Source organism: Aythya marila, assembly GCF_965140915.1.
Source record: "Aythya marila genome assembly, chromosome: Z".
Taxonomy (NCBI): domain Eukaryota; kingdom Metazoa; phylum Chordata; class Aves; order Anseriformes; family Anatidae; genus Aythya; species Aythya marila.
This window is the reverse complement of record NC_139080.1, coordinates 80,848,995-80,866,742: the sequence shown is the minus strand read 5'-3', so window position 1 is coordinate 80,866,742 and position 17,748 is coordinate 80,848,995. Positions and strand designations below refer to the sequence as shown.

The window sequence follows — 17,748 nt, the reverse complement described above, 5'->3', positions numbered from 1 at the left end:
TTGAAATTTATCTTTAGGGGTTAATAAGTATGGTTGTTCTGGGTATTAAAAAAATCTAAAGCAGTCTGGGGATAAACTGGACCAACATAAGGGTGTAAAAGCCTCACTGTTGCAGACAGAATGACACAAATGTGACTAAAATATATTTCTAGGCAAAGGAGTGCAGTGTCATGCATGTCAAAGTCTTTCAAAAGTCAAATACTAAACTTGACAGATAATTTCTTCCTGGATCAATTTTAGGGTGCCTTTGATCCTCGCTTTTCTCAGCTTTGCAGGGACATGTGCACAGCAGATGAAAAAGACAAAAGAGTATAGCTGAAAAGGAGGCCTGATGGAGCAGGAATACTCCAGAATGAGCTAATAACAACAGAAGACTTATCTGAGAGCAACCTGCAGTATACCAGCCAATAATTTACCATTTCATTGCTTGGAGCTGGGAATAGAACATATGACACATACAGAGAATGAGTTTCTCTTTAACCATGTAATCACACACACACACACACACAAGAATACAATGAGAAATGTTTTCACTTTAAAAGCAAAGCATTTTTCTATCTACTTTTTTTTTTTTTCTTGGAAGATTTGTTTTGGAAAAATACTAATTTGCTTTTAGAAACATTAGAAAAAAAAATCACAACATCTTTCTTAGAAAATACTGGCAATCAAAAGTTTTCAGCCAAGTAGATTGAAAAAAAAAAAATAAATTCAGATGTCCAGCTCTGATAAGCTTGGTGCAGCTCTAAAAAAGGCCGAGGGGGCAGACTATTGACTATAACCCTGCTAGTCAATAACTAACAAACTCTGTGCTATTCTAATGCAGTTTTATAGCTACTAACTCAGAACTTCAGAACTAGTTCACCATGGCCACTGAGGGTTTCCACCAGGTTCACTCTCCATTACAACTCCCTGACCGCTGTCTCTTTTCACCAGAGATATATCCCCTGGACTTTATCCTAACCTCTCAGCTGGATCGTATCTATGCAGAGTTTACAGAGGACTTGAGAATTTGGCTTATAACATTTAATATTTAACTAAACATGTCACTGGCAATCCACTACAAACCTGAGTAGCAAATGCATGATCAACACAAGAATCACTTCATCCACCATTTCTATGAGAAAAAAACAACCAAACAACCAAACAAACAACCAAAAAAAAAAAAAAAAAAGAAACAAAAACAAAACTTTAGACAAATCCCACAATAAAATCTGACTAAAAAGGATACTACTCTGTGCATATAGGTACTCTGTGTATGTACAGGTATATTCTATACTATTATATTCTATTTATTGTGGTACAAAAGTGTATTAAGTATGTGGAAATTGTTCTCCAAATGTCAAAAAACTCCCACTGAAACTATGGAACTCTCACCGGACTACATGAAAAACTCAAGACTGTGGTTAGAAAATTTACTGAGAAAAACAAAACAAAACAAAACAAAAAAAAATGGTAACCAAGTACAGACTCAATATACAATACACTCTTTGCTATTGACACAGAGTCAATAGCAAAGCAGGCATGGACTTCTGGAAGACAAAATTACTCCTGGATGGGACCAAACTTCCAACTGCCTTTCTTCATTTATGAAGACAAACTTCTATGTGAGTTTAGATAATGAGTTCTTCTTTAAGCAAGCGTAGTAACAGTGGACTGGTCAGGCAAATACTAAGACAATTCACTGAGCAATCTTTTTTTTTTTTTAAATAAATGTGAATTATTCCACAGAACAATATAGACAACTTCAGCTCCATGTTCCCAAAGGCTACAGAAAATATGTACAGACACTCTGAACATATTCTGACTTGTGCCAGGAAATAATTCCCAAGTCTCTTGAAAGAAACCAGCGGGTATTATATATATTATTGATCAAATTTATCATCTGAACACTGTCAAAAAGAGGGAAAAGGAAAAAGGCTAGCTGGATCAGCAAGAATGAATTTAATCATTGGATCTAAAATGTGCAAAAAACTGCCAAATGACCACTGAAAAATACATAATAAAAAAGAAAGAATAGCTCACCAAATATTTTTAAAGTGTTATTATCAGACTAAATATTAAGTGATCCATCTTAAAGGGATGGCTTCCTACTAAGAGCTTTAGTCTTTGAATCGCTTATAAAAATATCTTTATATACACTTCCAGGATCATATCCTGTATTCAACCATAGTTTCATTGTATCCAATTAATCATTTCATGAAAAGTAAAACACTATGGCTAATATTGTCTGAAAATGGAAAAAAGTTGATATCCCATCATAAATAGTAAGATTTCTTACAATCTGGATAAATTCAGAAGACTTTGGTACAGACAACCACCTTCCTTAAAAAATTAATTCATATTCTAAATGTAGTTTCCATGTAAATGATCGTTCATCTTTTTTGCCAAAGGATTTCTTAAGACTTTTTTCCATGTAAACAAAACTTCTAAAAGGATTCTTCTTCCTTTACAACAGATGTATGAAAAACTACATTGTACCTATGAATAAAATTCCTTCATTTGTCTCATGAATAAACAAAGAGCTATAAGAAAGCTAGAAATGTGTAATCCCTATGTCTAGAACTGAGACGTTTCCTTGGAAACAATGCAAAAACAGCAAGGAATGTGTAGGCATCCTCTGAACAGTATTTAATGTGAGGGCACTGTTCCTTGTATCTATGGAAGTCTATAAAGGAATGTGAAAAAAGAAATTATTGTTCTATAATAAGTCTTCAGGAAGAGCCAGCAATAGTGTCCTAAAAACTATGTGTTAATCCACTGTCTCAGTTTCTTGTGAAACTTTCTGGGTACCAAGTTTTAGCTTTGTTGAATATGGGGTTAGTATTTTCATTTTCCCTTTAAACATAAATAAATAAATAAATAAATAAATAAATAAATAAATAAATAAATAAATAAATAAAAAGTGTCCAAAAAAGCTCAACATTGTTACAGTTATTCATTTACTAGCATTTTCTTTCATGCTGGACATCCTTGCTGTTGCACTTTCAGCATGATTTACATGTGAGAGTGTTCTACTTTTTGTGAAAAGCCCTTCACAGCAACAATGCAATGTGAATATTCTGATACAGAAAAATTCTAGCTGGCTTAATTAAGCAACAGGTCTATCAGTTAGGGTTAAATGTGTTCATTAAGTCCCTATGACACAAATCTGCTTTGAAGAAAAAATAACCTAATTATAGAATGAAACAGAAGCTGTAAATGTTACGAAGACATTCAGATACCAACCAACCCCAAAACAATTCTGCACTAAATCACCTCATTGGAATTACTGTGGTGTAATTACGCTGGGAAAGATGATATCAGAATCTGGCCATATTAGCTGCTATTTAACACTTAACTACTCAAAACAGAATGAAAAAATGGCTCTCTGTATGCCACATTTTACAAATAATATGGAGAATTCATTCATCAAGGGTATGAAAATTACTTGAGCATTACACGAGACGCTGACAAACCTGTTTCATTTGGAAATGTGTTCCCAAACCACTAGGTGTTTTTTTTTCTTAGCTGAACACATAAGCCCAGTGCTTGAAATAAAACACTACGAGGAAGGACTGTACTAACTATTCAAACATTGAAGTAAAATAAAACCTTGTCCATTGACCACAGCAGCAGCAGAGAAGGTGGTCTTTCTCCAGGGCTGGTGAGGGCCATCAGCTGTCATAGTATTAATGCCAGCTGGAAAGTTACAGTCAGTGAGTAGACAAGCCCAGCTTTTGCTAAATAAATAGGAGGTTTTTCATTTAATAAGATGGGAATTTGGAGAGACACCTTACTATTGCTCCAACATCCCATCAGAAATGAGGTTAGCTCAGTCTAGCTCAGTCTAGTAGCACAATGTCAATAGAACTGCAGCCACAGAATATAAACTCAAAAAGTACACAAGTGGGGTTGTACTTGCAAATTAAATGGCATTTTGGTCACCATAATGTTCAGGTGCATTTGGATCTCTCTTTTCTCTTAAGTGAATGACTGATATCAGGAATTAAACTGTTGCAAAGAAAAGCAAACAACTTGTGCAGGCAAGGATGTGCTATACAGACATACATGTATTCATTTAGGTATTTGCATTATGTGCTATCCAGATGTATCCATTTGGGCATGTTAGCAGACACTGCATAAATCACAGAATGGTTTGGCTTGGAAGGGACATTAAAGACCATCTTGTTCTAACCCCCCTGCCATGGGGACGCTACCCACTAGATCTGGCTGGCCAAGGCCCCATCCAGCCTGGCCTAATGGATGAGAATAAAGCAGGAGAATGAATCGAATGCAAGATAAAGATCTCCTCTTTACAATAAACTTTGATTTTAAAAAGGTCCTAAGCATAAATAGTAAGTTTCAGTAGCATATACTTATCATTTGAGGTAGGACACATGTGATTTCAGCACACAAATGAATTTCCTCTCCCTCAGCAGACCTCTCTAACACAATAATTAATACATTGACAGTTTCTGAAAAGTAGACCAAGACTTACACGTAGCACATGTGCCTATGTTACAAAGAGCAATGTCCAGACAGGCATTTGCCAGTGGGCATAGACAAAAGAACCTAGAAGGGAACAATGTGGGTAGAGGTGCAGAGAGCTACAAGCATTCATGAGGGCCACATGGAGAAGGTGCTGGAGGCACGTGCCACCCCTGCCCTCCACACCACCACCTAGCAGCATCCCAGCACCCAGAGCCAGCAGACTCCCAGAGCATTTCCACTCTCCCGGGCACACATTCCCCCACAGAAATGAGCAAAATGAAGGCTGAATGGGGACATGGTTATTCTCTATAACTGAACAGAGAAATAAAAGTATCAAGGGATAAGTGTCAAGAAGACAAAAGACCTATTCAGTCTGAAGACAATGCTGGCAAGAATAAACACGGTTATGAACCAGCCAAGAAACAATTCAGGCAAGATATTAGAATCAGACTTCAGGAGAGCCATGACGATCTGGGAGAGACTCCCAGAAGGAGCTGAGAAGACAACAGGATTAAATGAATTTTAAGACGAGGCCTAAGACAGACCTGAAAAGACCCTATTCTGCCTCTTTTGTTCAGCTTTATGACTATGACTCATTAACATCCTGCATTCTGCAGTACTCATTTTTATTCAGATTTCACAAACCCTCTTGCATTTCTAAGACAGAAGTATGCATGTCAGAGAATTACATGTTGAAACAGAAAGGTTTGTAACTTCTTTCCATAAAATTCCACATCTACAAAACACAAGTTCCTGCAATTTTATTCCACTCAAAGCTGGAGGGGACAAGAAACCAGACAGCGCTGGTGTGAGTCCCAGGGTCCAATAAGCACTTTGAAATACATTCACTAAGCAAAGACTTTTAAATGTCTCCAAAAAATGCAGGTGTGCAAATTACTCCTGATACAGACAGGAGTTATGTTTCCAGTATCCCCTCAACCACTGTTAAACAACACCCCCACAAGCATTTTTCAGCTCATAAAAGCTTTATGAGCTGAAAAGTTCCTTCAAGATTTTTTTTTTCCAGCTGTTGATCCATTACCTTCCAGCAACAGCATCAGAGCTCACCACTACAATAGGTAGGAGAACTGTTAGGAGAAAAAAGAGCACGAAATGGCAAGTTTTCCATCTTTGCATTGAAAGAAGGGATGTCTCCTGTCCTATCCTATGCAACAAAAAAGTTCTAGTGTGGTCAGACGCCACAGCGAGGTCTATTTTTCTTTACCCCTTTGACAACATGGTCACCATCCAGAGGGAGCAGCCTGCAGTTTCACACAAGCGAATGAAGTCCCACACTCACTCCATCATGGAACATCTGTGTGGTCCTCTTTGTAACAACACCACCAACAACAACAAAAACAAAAGGATGTTTACCAGTGCACAAATCTATTTTCCTCCTTAATTGGAACACCTGCCACAGATCTGCCATGGGCCATAAGAAATACCATGCTTTATACCTCATTAGTCTGTGCACCTGCCTCACACTTGCTCACATGGACATTTTCTCACTGAAAACTACCATATTCTTATACAAACAAGCAATTTAATCCATCCAGTGATGTGTTCCTTTCTATCAGCATCTGTGTGCATTTAATTTAAGCTAATGAGGATGACCTTCTGCTAGGCCCCCAAATCACTTCTGTTTCCACGGGTATATTTTATTATTCCAAAGTAACAGAAATTCCTTTACGAAATGTTTAATTGATTGCACACATGCATTTTAAAAGCTAAAAGTATACTTATTTAGGTCTTGGATTTCATGAGAAAATAAGTCCTATAGAAGAAACTGTCCCTGGATGTCTGGTCTAATAAATTTAAGGTGCTACTGTATTTTTAAATAAGAAATATTTAAGCTATATATGGTACTACTTCACGTTAATCTGTGAGAGTATAAGGCAGCCTGAGATCCTTGCCAGTAGCTTTAATTGACTTTAACCCAGTCAACATACAAGGTCTTTCAAGTGCAGCTTGAGTCCACAATAATAATAAAGAATATCCCCCACATTCCATACATCCATAACACATTCCATGCATCTCCAGCACATTCCAGCCAAGGACTTCAAAGCCCCTCAGCAAAGGTGGTGCCAGCTTAACAAGGGTTTGAGACTGAGAAGAAAGACGTGGGGAATTCTCCCTGTTTCTTCTCCCTCTCTGGCAACGTGGACATGGGGACGCATAGGATGCCTGCCTGTTGCTAAGGTTCTGCCACCATCCTGCTCACGGGGACCTGTGGACCACCTGTGCCCCTCCACGCCCCATCAGGGAGCCTTGTGGGACACCTCAGCACATTGAAGATCCATGAAGCACTCAAATACCATCATGCAGTGAAGCCCTGCTTCACTGTTAAGTTGTTGTTTCTGGTGAAAGATAAATAGCAAGGAGGTGAAGAAAGATTTTTTTTAATTTATCTCATAAATATTTCCAGCAATCAGGAAGGAAAATATTATATTCATTTATATACAGTTCCCCTTATACAGCAAACATCTTGAAATTATTCCAGTTTACAACAGCTGTTATCTGAAAGGATTGGTAAGCAAATTGTCATTTCTTAGGATGTACTTCTGGATCTTGACTTTAAAATCATGAAGGCCTTTGCTGATATCCTTCACTGATTATTTTATTTAAGAATGTTAAGCTATACTGTCTGGAATGTATGCCAAAGCAAAGGTGGAAAAACTCTTGTTTTATCAGGGAGATGTAATGATGAAAACTATTTGTTGCTATCATTTATATGAGAAAACAGTCAGAGGTACAATTTAGGTAGTTCATGTATGACACTGTATCAATTTTCAAACAAAGAATGATAGGATAGAAAGTTAAACTACATTCTAGTGAAGAGTATGTGTTAGTAATATTTGTCAATTTCTCTTCAACATCTCCTATATATGTTTTCTTTAGCACAAATGAAAGTTCATGGACTGCGGAACAATGAAGTAAAACTGGGCTGGAAAGGCTTTTTCAGATGCAGGGTGTCGTTTCTGGAGAAAGAAAAGAAAACCCTAATCCAAATTCTCAGACAGAATAAATCTTTGGCAGCTCTGGCCTACCTTGTAGTAAATAGGTATAGGGTGGCTTTTCTCTGTGGATAGCTAACTGGCAGGATTTCCACTGTTAGAGTTTGGAAACAGAAAAATAAAGAAAGCTCATTTTTGACTGTGCACTTGGTACATGGTAAATCCTTTTATGCTTAAAGAGAACACAGATACTGCCATTTAGGGTATTTCATAATATTTCAGGATTTTTTTTATTTTTTTCTTTTATCCTATAGACCAAATCAATCCTACAGGCAGAGTTTTAGGGCTGTATAGCTTTAGTTTGGAATGTAACCACCCCTACATATATGCACATATATATGTGGAAAAAAAAAAAAAGGATGCACAGTTCAAGAAAATTTGTAAAGATGCAGAAGATAAACTCTGAAGAAAGTCTGTCCTAAGGACTAGATCACCCAAGTGAGACCAAATATAGCTCCTGAGAGTGACTGTACATTGATCAGCTGTCCTTTAGATAGTCCAGAAATCAGAAATTGAGCTAACTCCTAATTTACTGAATCACAGTACCCACACCATTCCAAGGAAAGTATAAAACAAGACTGCCCTTGAGGTATACACAGAGAAATCCTGAACCGTACACCTTATTCACTCTCTGAAGAAGACAATGAGATTCCACACACTCCCAAACCATCCTACTTTTTACCATCCACCCGGAACAGCTGCCCAATGCGATCTACTCTACTGTGTGTAGTACACCAAAGTATAATTCAACAATGTATGCAGGAAAGGTTGTTCACTGCTGCATAGCCCAACTATTAATTATTAAGCTGAATTAACCAAAATTCCTCAGGTACAAAAGCATTTAATATGTATCTTAACTCTTGTCTTCAGAATTCACCTTTCTGTTCTGACTTACCGCTCTTGTCTCATTTGAGACTTCCAGGATACTGGCAACACCTACATCTTCAGCCAAAATAATGATAACGTGTCAGAGAAACAAAAGTAGTGTTCAAATGTTGAAAAAAAGAGAACTGTTTTTTTCTCATACAGCAGGTTAAGTCACCATTGATATGACTTGTGCAGTTTTAAATCTTGCAAACATAAAGTAGGATGGGTAACAAGCACAAAGTAAATGAAGATACAAAATCCACCGCATGGAAGATCCAATAGTGATACAGCACATCTCAAGGGATCTACTTCTTCCTTTTGATTTCTGAACATAATTCTACCAAGTGTAAACCTGATAAAACCATTCAAAAAACTTCCTTAAATCATGATTTCTGTTGGAAAAATTCTTCAAAGATATGAATGTTATAGCAAAAAAGTTTCTTATATAACCATTCACGAGCATCACAGACAATTAAGCCATATAAAATAATAAATAAATAAATAAATAAATAAAAAGGTTTTTACTGTTTTTTTTTCTTCCAAAATAAAATAAGTTTTTAAAAATGCAGTATTGAACCTGCTAGATATTTGAGCTTAATCCTTTTTGTCATTTCTTCTACATCTTATTTTAAAAAATAAGGTTTTACCAAGGCATCTTACATAACAGTCAGTTTACAGTCTTCTTCAATGTAAAATCATATAGAGTCCAGCTATTGTGTTAAGGAGACACAGTCATTATAAAACTCAACAGCTCATCACTACTTCAGGAGTTTCTGTTCTGAATACCCATGGAATTGAAGCTGCATACACATGTACAATGCCATCAGCTAAAAAACAGAATGCAACTGTAAAAATCACATCAATTTGCATCACAGATTCTGTAAAATGGATACAAAAAATACTATGATATGCTACAAAAGCCTGTAAAAACCCTTCCCTCAAATCAAAGGAGATTCCACCTTTGGACACAGCAGAATGCATTAAACTTTTTCAGCTGACTACACTGTACATGGCATTGTTAATTGCTACAGACTAATGGAATGTTAAAATAATCTAGTGCTTCGTTTAGGACTAGTAATGCATGGAATGGAAGCTGTGAAATTAAAATGCTTGTTTCACAGATAGCTGAAGTTAAATCAGTAATGTGGAAATATTAAATAAGAAAACTGGAACATAACAATCATGAATCTTAATAGGAAAGCAACAGTTTCATACCATTCTTACATAGAAATTAATTTCACCTGAAACCATATCTATAAAACTTTTCTAATCATTTGTATCTATACATAAAACTCTTCTGTTCATTTTTTAATGGATAGAAAAATAGACCTACCAATGCTTAGTAAGTTGCTGTCTAGATAAAACTTGACCTTTGCATGCTTCAGTGATCCAGGAAGAACCTCCAGTATATTCTAAGGGTGTTACACCAGTGTGTTATGATAAACTGTCCATTGTGGTGGACTGCAGGTCTAAAAGGCAAAATCTTACCTGTATCATTGCCTGTGATTTGAATAACATACAATCTTATGTCAGTTCCACTATCAGGGTGTGCAGTAGAAGGAGACACCTCTTGAGGTTGTAAAGCCTCTGTGACCTCCTCCTTCACTGTGGGTGGTGCAGTAGGTCGTGCAACTGCAGTAGCAGTTGATGACGTGAAATATTCCTTATCAATTTCTGGTTCTACCATCTTCCCTGTCAGATCATCTTCAGCAGTGGCTTTACTGGGAGAAATAGATTCCTCAATTATTACGATGTCACTGCTGGTTACCTCCTCCTCTTCTTCAGGAATGATACGTGGTGACTTTTGAGAAACAAAAGGTTGGGATGCTGATGTAGGCTGAATTTTGCCTACTGTGCTAATAGAAGATGTAGTTATATCACTGAGAATTGTTGTCTTCTCTGTTGCACTAGTTGAAAATGTAACTGGTTTGACTTCTTCTGGTTCTTCTAATATTCCTGAACCTTCCAGAGTCTGATTTGCAGAAGCTCCCAAAGTCAGAACAGTAACACTTCCTGCAGTAGAGCGACCTGTGGGCATCGTATCGGGAGGCAGCACAGAACCCCAGCTCCCTACACCTCTCTCTTCTTCTATGGTGGGGGTTCCTCTGCTTTCGTACGTTCTTGCTTGTGTACCAGCTGTTACAGGCATCTCTTCAGTTATCTTCTCTTCTTGATCAGTAGCAGTCTCAGCTTGGGGAGTCACAGTGGGATGCAGGGACCTGGTGCTAGTTTCAACAGGTCCCAGAACTCTTCCATATTCTGTGAGCTTTACTGCTGGCACCGATACTTCCGTTGTTATATATGTATCATCATAGGCTGAACCTGTTTCGTCATGTTTTTCCTGAATGGTTGTTTGGGATGATTCAGATCCTGTCGTCGTCTTTTGTTCATGCATTTGGACAGATGTCATAGAAAAGGTAGACTCCGTGGCAGTATCTGGTTCTTGATCTTGATCTTTCGTGGTGAGTTCCTTTGGGAACACTTCACTATCTTTTGCAGTTGTATCTGTTGCTTCTGTATGAATGCTACCATCAAAAGGAGTCTGATCCGTAACTTGTATATCTCTAATGACCTCACTATCTACAGTAACTGGAACTAGGGAAGCATTGTGTTCTTTCTGTGTCTCCACCTCTGTTACATCTGTAAACATAAATGATTCCTGTGTCCCTCCAAATCCAACTGATGTTGTTCCTTCTCTGTCTTGAAGTGTTGCCAGTGATTCCTCTTCAGTTGATGTCTCAACACCTGTTTGGCCTTCCTCTGTCACTGTGTGTTTTGAGACCTCTGTCATAGAGACTTCTTCAGCAGGTGTCACTACTGATTTCTCAGTAGCCTTTGTTTGTTCTACTTCTGGGGTAGGAATGGATGTTTTCAAAACATACCCTGATGTTTCATCTCCTTTGTGCTCGGTCACCTCTATGACTGTGGGCACAGCACTTGGTAATACAGTACCACTTGAGGAGCTAAAAGGTATTCTTGTTACACTGCTTTCATCCACTGATATTTTAGATACTGTGGTCATTTCCAAATCTAAAGAGCCACTTGTGTGGAAGACATCTGTAGTACTTTTACTCTGATCAAAATCAGCTGATACAGTTTCTTCATCACTTTTTGTTTCCATGCTTGTCTCAGGTTCATCTGTTGCTGCTGACACTGTAGCTCCTGGATGCTTTGTATAGTCTGTCATTTGCCCTGAAGATGACGTAGGCTCCATTCCAGAGATACCGTCTTCTGTATCTAACTCAGTAATTCTCTTAGTATAAGAGGACTCCTCTGTCATATAACCCTGATCTTTATCTGTCTGCAGCCATGTGCCAGAACCTGGAGGAGCATGTGTGAACTTCTCACTTGCAAAACGTTCTTCAGATTCTGCTGTAACAGAAGCAGGAACAACAGTAGTGACATAAGGGACCTTAGTATCTATTGTTCTTATTTCTGGCTCCTTTGTCTTTTCCTGCTTTTCTAAAACATCTGATCCTTCTGTTTGCTGAGATGAATGAATAACAGAAGTGATGCCTTCTCCAAACTTCTGCGGGGAAATGGTACTTCCTGAGAAAGCAGTGGGTTTGGATCCTGTGTGGATGGCAGTCAATACAGAAAAGGATAAAGGCATTCCAGCTGACACGGTGTGCTGCACATCTTTTAAGTCCTCTCTGCTTCCTTCAGCTGACGCCTCGTTATCAAGCGCAGTTGCAGAAGAACTAAATTTAATGAATGGAGTTGACTCATCTGCTGTAGAAGATTGTCCAGTGGTTACTGCAAGCTCATCTATGAGTGTCTCTGATACAGCAGGCACCTCTGACTCTGGGATGCTACCAGTAGCTCTATCAGGCATAACGGTGTACATGCTCTCTCTGCCCTCCCCCTCTGTAGTAAGATCATACTGATCAGTGAACAAAGCTTTAGGGATTACAACAGTTGTGAGTTTCTTGTCAGATTTTGCTTCCATTGATTTTTTTGTGGGTTCTTTTGTTGAGTGGGCACCCAGATACATATTCGCTTTAGTTAGTGAAACTGAAGTCCCTGTTCTGGGAAACTCTCTCTGAGAAGTCGGTACCAAGCTATCTGTAGCTGTCATCACAGGACCCACTTCTATTTGTTCAGTCTGATTATCAGAATCATGTTTTTGTGTGTCTCCTGTTTCAATATCTTCCCACGAACCAGTGGAACTCTTAGCTACAGCTGTGCTATCCTGAAAAATTACAGAGGTCAAGAAAGCGTCCTCAGTGCTTTCAGACCTACCTTGTTCCTCGGGCAATTCTGCTTCAGAGTAAGTGTGCTCCAGTTCCAAAGCTGCAGATGTGCTCTCTGTTAGCCTAGGTGAAACATCATATTCAGTCCTTCCCAGTGTATCGTAAGGGCTTATTTTGCCATCTGTGACAGTCTGAGGTAGAAGGGTGGTTAACTTAATGTTCTCCATAAGCACCTCCATTTCCCTTTTCTCCTCAGTCACATCAGTAGTCATTTCTGTATCTTCAGTCTCTGCAGTTGTTTGCTCCCAAGCAGGGGCCTTTGTTTTGGTGACAGACACTTCAGTAATCGAAGTCTCAAAAGCAGGAGGTTTAACAGTGACTTTAGCAGATGATGGTTTCTCACTGTCAGTTTTCAGAGCTGTGAACTGCTTAATGGTTGTAGGCTCTGTTACGATTTTTTTACCTTAAAAAGAAAAAAAAAAAAAAAAAAAAAAAAAAAAAAAAAAAAGGAAAGAAAATAATGTTAAGGAACTGTTCAGTAAGAACATAAATAACATCTTAATTCAGTTTGCATGTTCCTAATAAAATGTTACACTGAGAAATAATATAAGGGTAAAAAACTTTAGACAACTGTTGAGCATATAACAGAGCTTTGAATGACAACATAAAGGACCATATTAAAAAGCTGCAGGACATCTAACTTAATGCTAGATGAAATGAGAACAGGAGCTGTATTCTGTTTAGTCATTGTTTATGTAATTACCCCTAGAAGTCCTAATACTACACAAGTATCCATGAAATAGCTAAGTACTTACCAAAGAATGTAAAAGTTTATTACACAATGTCATGAATGAGTGGTACTGTAAATCTGGGGTTTTCTTCAAAGATTTCTTTACCATACAACTCAAATGCATAGAGTAAAATACCACTTTAGTTTATTTTCAGCACATAATTACAAATCGTAAAAATGAACCCTCACAGGAGTGAGGACATGCTTAAGCAACAGGAACAAACATGCCATCAGAAAATACTGTATTAAAATGCCACAAAAGCTGCTGCCCTGTTTTTAAATTACACAGAGAAATTTAGATTATGAGTAAAGGTGAGAACACTAAACCATAGGACCATAAACTTAGTACTGTAATGATGTTGATCTCTGGAAAACACTTCAAAGATATGCATCTGAACCTCCTCCACAGAGAAAAGTGCTTCTTGGGGAGTGTTGAACATGAAAAGGCAGCATTGAATCTTCTGAATGGTAGGAGCAGAAAGGGTGTCACTATGATAGATAGCTAACAAGACACAAAGAAAGTAAAATCTTTCCAGTGAAGAAAAGTGTGATGGTTTGAAGAATCCTGTTACCCATCCAATGTCTTTTCCTGATACAGATTTCCACCCTAGCGGAAGAAGAAATGCATCCCACTCCAAATTCTGATATTGGATTTAAAACTCCTGAAAAAGGTGAGTTTGTGCTCAGAAAACAAGATTAATTCAGGAAAATCCCAAGGTGGAAACATCTTTCCCTCTTTCAGTTCTTCCAAATCGGTCATCTTCAGAAGGGCAATGGGTATGGACAAGTGGAAGATGCAAATGTCAAAGATCAGTGCTGTCAATTGCCAAGTGACTGAGAGTCAGAAGCCTTACATGGATGACAGTTAAAAGCAAAATATGGCACTTTAAATCACACTGAGTATATGAAGAATACATTAAACTGATTGTGTGTAAGACAACTAACTGCTTACCAGAGACAGACACAACTATATATATAGCATCTTTCAAAAGAAGATATTGTTGAATATGTATTTGAGCTAAGAAATTTGTTCCTCTAAAATGCAGAAATCAAATCAGATACAGTGTTCTATGAGACAATCCTGAAGCCAAGGGCTCCTTACTATTGCTGTGAAATACTAAAGGAGATAGAAAATTCTGCCTAGTCTGTTACTGGGGAAAAGTGCATTCTGAAATTGGATTTTTACTGCCTGGCATACAGGGATGAAGATGTTCTGGATAATGCAGCAGTCTCTGACTTGGAAGTTATGTTATGCTGGGAAAAGTAAAGGAGTTAATAGTATGCACAAATAACAGAGCATAAACAAAGGAAAAAAAAATAGGAAGGCTCAGTTGAAGGCATATATTTTTAAGAGAGTTTATGCTCAAGCATACCCAGTATGTATGCACAGATCAGTTACTTTCACGCAACCATGCCTAATTGGGTGATTCTTTGATATTATAGATATGGATTCTGCATGCTTAAGTTAGGGACAGACAAATATTTATTCAGTTTCACACACCAAACTTTGAAAGTGCCACCTTTGCAAGAGTGCTATTTGATTTACCCTGACCTAGACAGAAGCGGCTTGCCAGATGCTGTCTGCTTAGGATTTCTAGAACAGGTGGATTTACAGAGCAGTGAAATGAGGAAAAACAACTTTCCTGAAAGAACAGTGAAAGTGAAAAGGAAATTGTGAGGCTAGAAATGTATGACATCGCTGCTTTTAAAAGTGGTAGTTTTCTTTGCCAGCAGAAAAAGGAATGGATTTATTCCCTACCATATGTCAGATCTTTCTTGTGCATGCATGTGGCATTATAAAGGAGATTCAGATACTTATATATATATATATATATATATATATATATATATTATTTATTTACTTACTTACTTATTTATTTTGTACATTAAAGCACTGAGTTGAACAGGAAGGAGTGAAGTTCTTGAAATCCCACTAAGTAAAGCACAGCCTTAACAACAGTGGGTTTTGAGTCTTGGATTTCTACAACCTGAAGTGCCTGCTTATCATTGCTCATGTGTTATTTGAGTGTGAGACAGTGCTCATATAACTGAAAGTTTAAACAGTACTATGCCTTACACTGCTTTTCATTGCTGAGTGCATCGGGTTGGTTTAAGCCACAGGGTTTCACCTCAAAAGTGATAGATAGGTTAGCACTGCTTTGCTGAGTGGTAGTTGGTAATTGCTACTCTTCTACAGAAGAATCCACACGTTTGTCTTACAGCTCTTCTTTATGGCAAGGTGGGAAGCAGGCAACATATAGTCCTGTATCATCTTTTCTAAGCACACAATGGTTTTCCCTAATGCAGACCAAATTTGCCTTCCAGCCAACATTATTTACTCATTCAGTGTCCATTTACTGTATTTCAAGGGTGATGAACATTACTTTTCAATATAATACTATTCAACAAAGCTACACAAAAATGAGGGCATGAATAAATATTTTACAATCTGTGAAGAAAAAGGTAATTTTATTTCCTCACTGCTGGGAAATTGTGTACACTTACAACTATTTAAATAATTTCTCAATCTCCTGGAAATATTTGATAGACCCAAAAGTTCACAGGTGTACGCCTAAGATACAGTTAGTTGTTCATATGTCATTATCTGCTAATTACTTGATAAAATAGGTGTATGCATTAATGGAGTTAGTCTGACCAAATACCAAGTGCATTTGATTTAGTAAATATTAATTCATATATTGGTTTAAGAAAAGTATGTATGTATTTTAAAGTGTTTATCAATAAGCAACCAAATCTCTTCTATGCAAGCGGACAGGCAATTGCCAGTATGCAAAGAGCAGTTCTGGTTCCTATCAACTTAAACACCCCTAAAACTGCCTCATCGTAAATACGATATATAAAGCTTTTGATAAACATCATTCAAGTTTTTCATCTTTTTTGAGCAGATCAAAAAAGATGCTTCTTCACGGAGAAATCTATCAATGTTCTTTTTTTTTTTTTTTTTTTATTGTGAGAAAAGAGAAAAGCAAAGACAAGGTTGCCTTTTTAATAGGCTGGTCATCAGTTTGAACTGTTGTCCTCTCCACCCAGATGTTTTGTATTACCGTACTCCTTGCATCATGCACGCAATATGCTATCTCCTTTGTCATTCTTCTGGTACAAGACATGAGACAAATTTTCCTAATAAAATTCATGAACATATTAGAAGCAAGAAAGCAAATTATCTCACCAACAGCTGCTCATATCAAAGACTATCATGTAGGTTTTTAATCTATTTCTTTTATATTAAACAGCCTGAATGAAGTTGGTTTTAGATGTAGTATATGGTTTTACAGAGATACTACATATTTTCATTCTCTGTTTATTTATTTTATGTTTTCACCATGCAGCATTTTTTTTCCTTTTCTCTCCCACCATTGTTTAACTAAGGATTTAAAATAATGGAGCAATATTAAAGCTTAATATCTTTTCAATATTTTCAGGAAATCACACTGCACTACTTTATATATGGTTTGACTTTGCAATTACGAAACAAGGATTTTAATATGTTCTGTGCTGTTTAATAATAATTTCAGGATATCTGGGTGTACTTTCTGGAGGAGAAAATGCTTACTTTAAAGATTACATATATATATTATAACTTTTATATACACACTTTCAGCATAATCAATTCCACAAAATGTTAACCATGTGCCTAAAAAGAACCACTAGAGCAGTTCCTTTGCACTCAGAAAAATTGCTTGTGTGTTTACATTTAGGAATGTACTTAGGAACCTGGATGAACAAGGAAAAAAAAAAAAAAAAAAAAAAAAATGGAGAGAGATTATTTTGAGTCATTGCCAACACTCAAAACAATTAAAAAATGTTTTAAATCACAGCAAGTCCTGGAAATACTGAATTCTTTCTGTGGATTCTAGCAGCCAAAATAAACTCTTCCAAAATATCACTAGTGTTGAAAGAGTCCAAATTAATGGTTCAATATCTTCCACTCACTTTTAGCATGATGTCTACACTAGCAAGCTGATTCATTTGTTTCATTTTAATATACTGTTACATGTCCATTCCTGTTTGCTGCTTTAAGTTTGTTCTGGGTGCCTGTCCCTTCCCTTCTACCAGTACCTGGTGGAGAGGACAGCCTTCAAAGTTCCCATGTCTCTGCAAGCTATGCCAGCTGGAGTTTAACTTACTGGACAAGCCTAAGAGTAAGACCAGATCAAAACAATAAAAAATAAAAACTGGTCCTCTGGGTTACAGACTGATCCAGAAATTTGTCATTATTATACTTACTCAGTACCCTCTCTCTTGTTCATTTCAGGAAGCAGAAGGGCAGACAGGGGATGTGGAGTTTTGTTCATTTCACATGGGATGTGTGAGACCATAAGGAGGCTTCAACATCTGATACTGCAGATATATAGTTTCCCCATAACTCCAGGCACATACTCTCACTTACCTA

At 37.3% G+C, this 17,748-nt stretch overlaps 1 protein-coding gene across 4 annotated transcripts in view; it reads right to left on the bottom strand.

The window, feature by feature from the left end:
- Positions 1 to 17,748, bottom strand: part of VCAN (versican) — a 113,443-nt gene that overhangs the window by 46,926 nt on the left and 48,769 nt on the right. For 2 of the 4 annotated variants that reach the window (XM_082783544.1, XM_082783545.1), the window contains exon 7: positions 9,840 to 13,007. In XM_082783544.1, the coding sequence (XP_082639670.1) occupies positions 9,840 to 13,007 (3,168 nt within the window). The remainder of the gene's footprint in view (positions 1 to 9,839; positions 13,008 to 17,748) is intronic. The other 2 variants (XM_082783546.1, XM_082783547.1) reach the window with 2 other exon arrangements.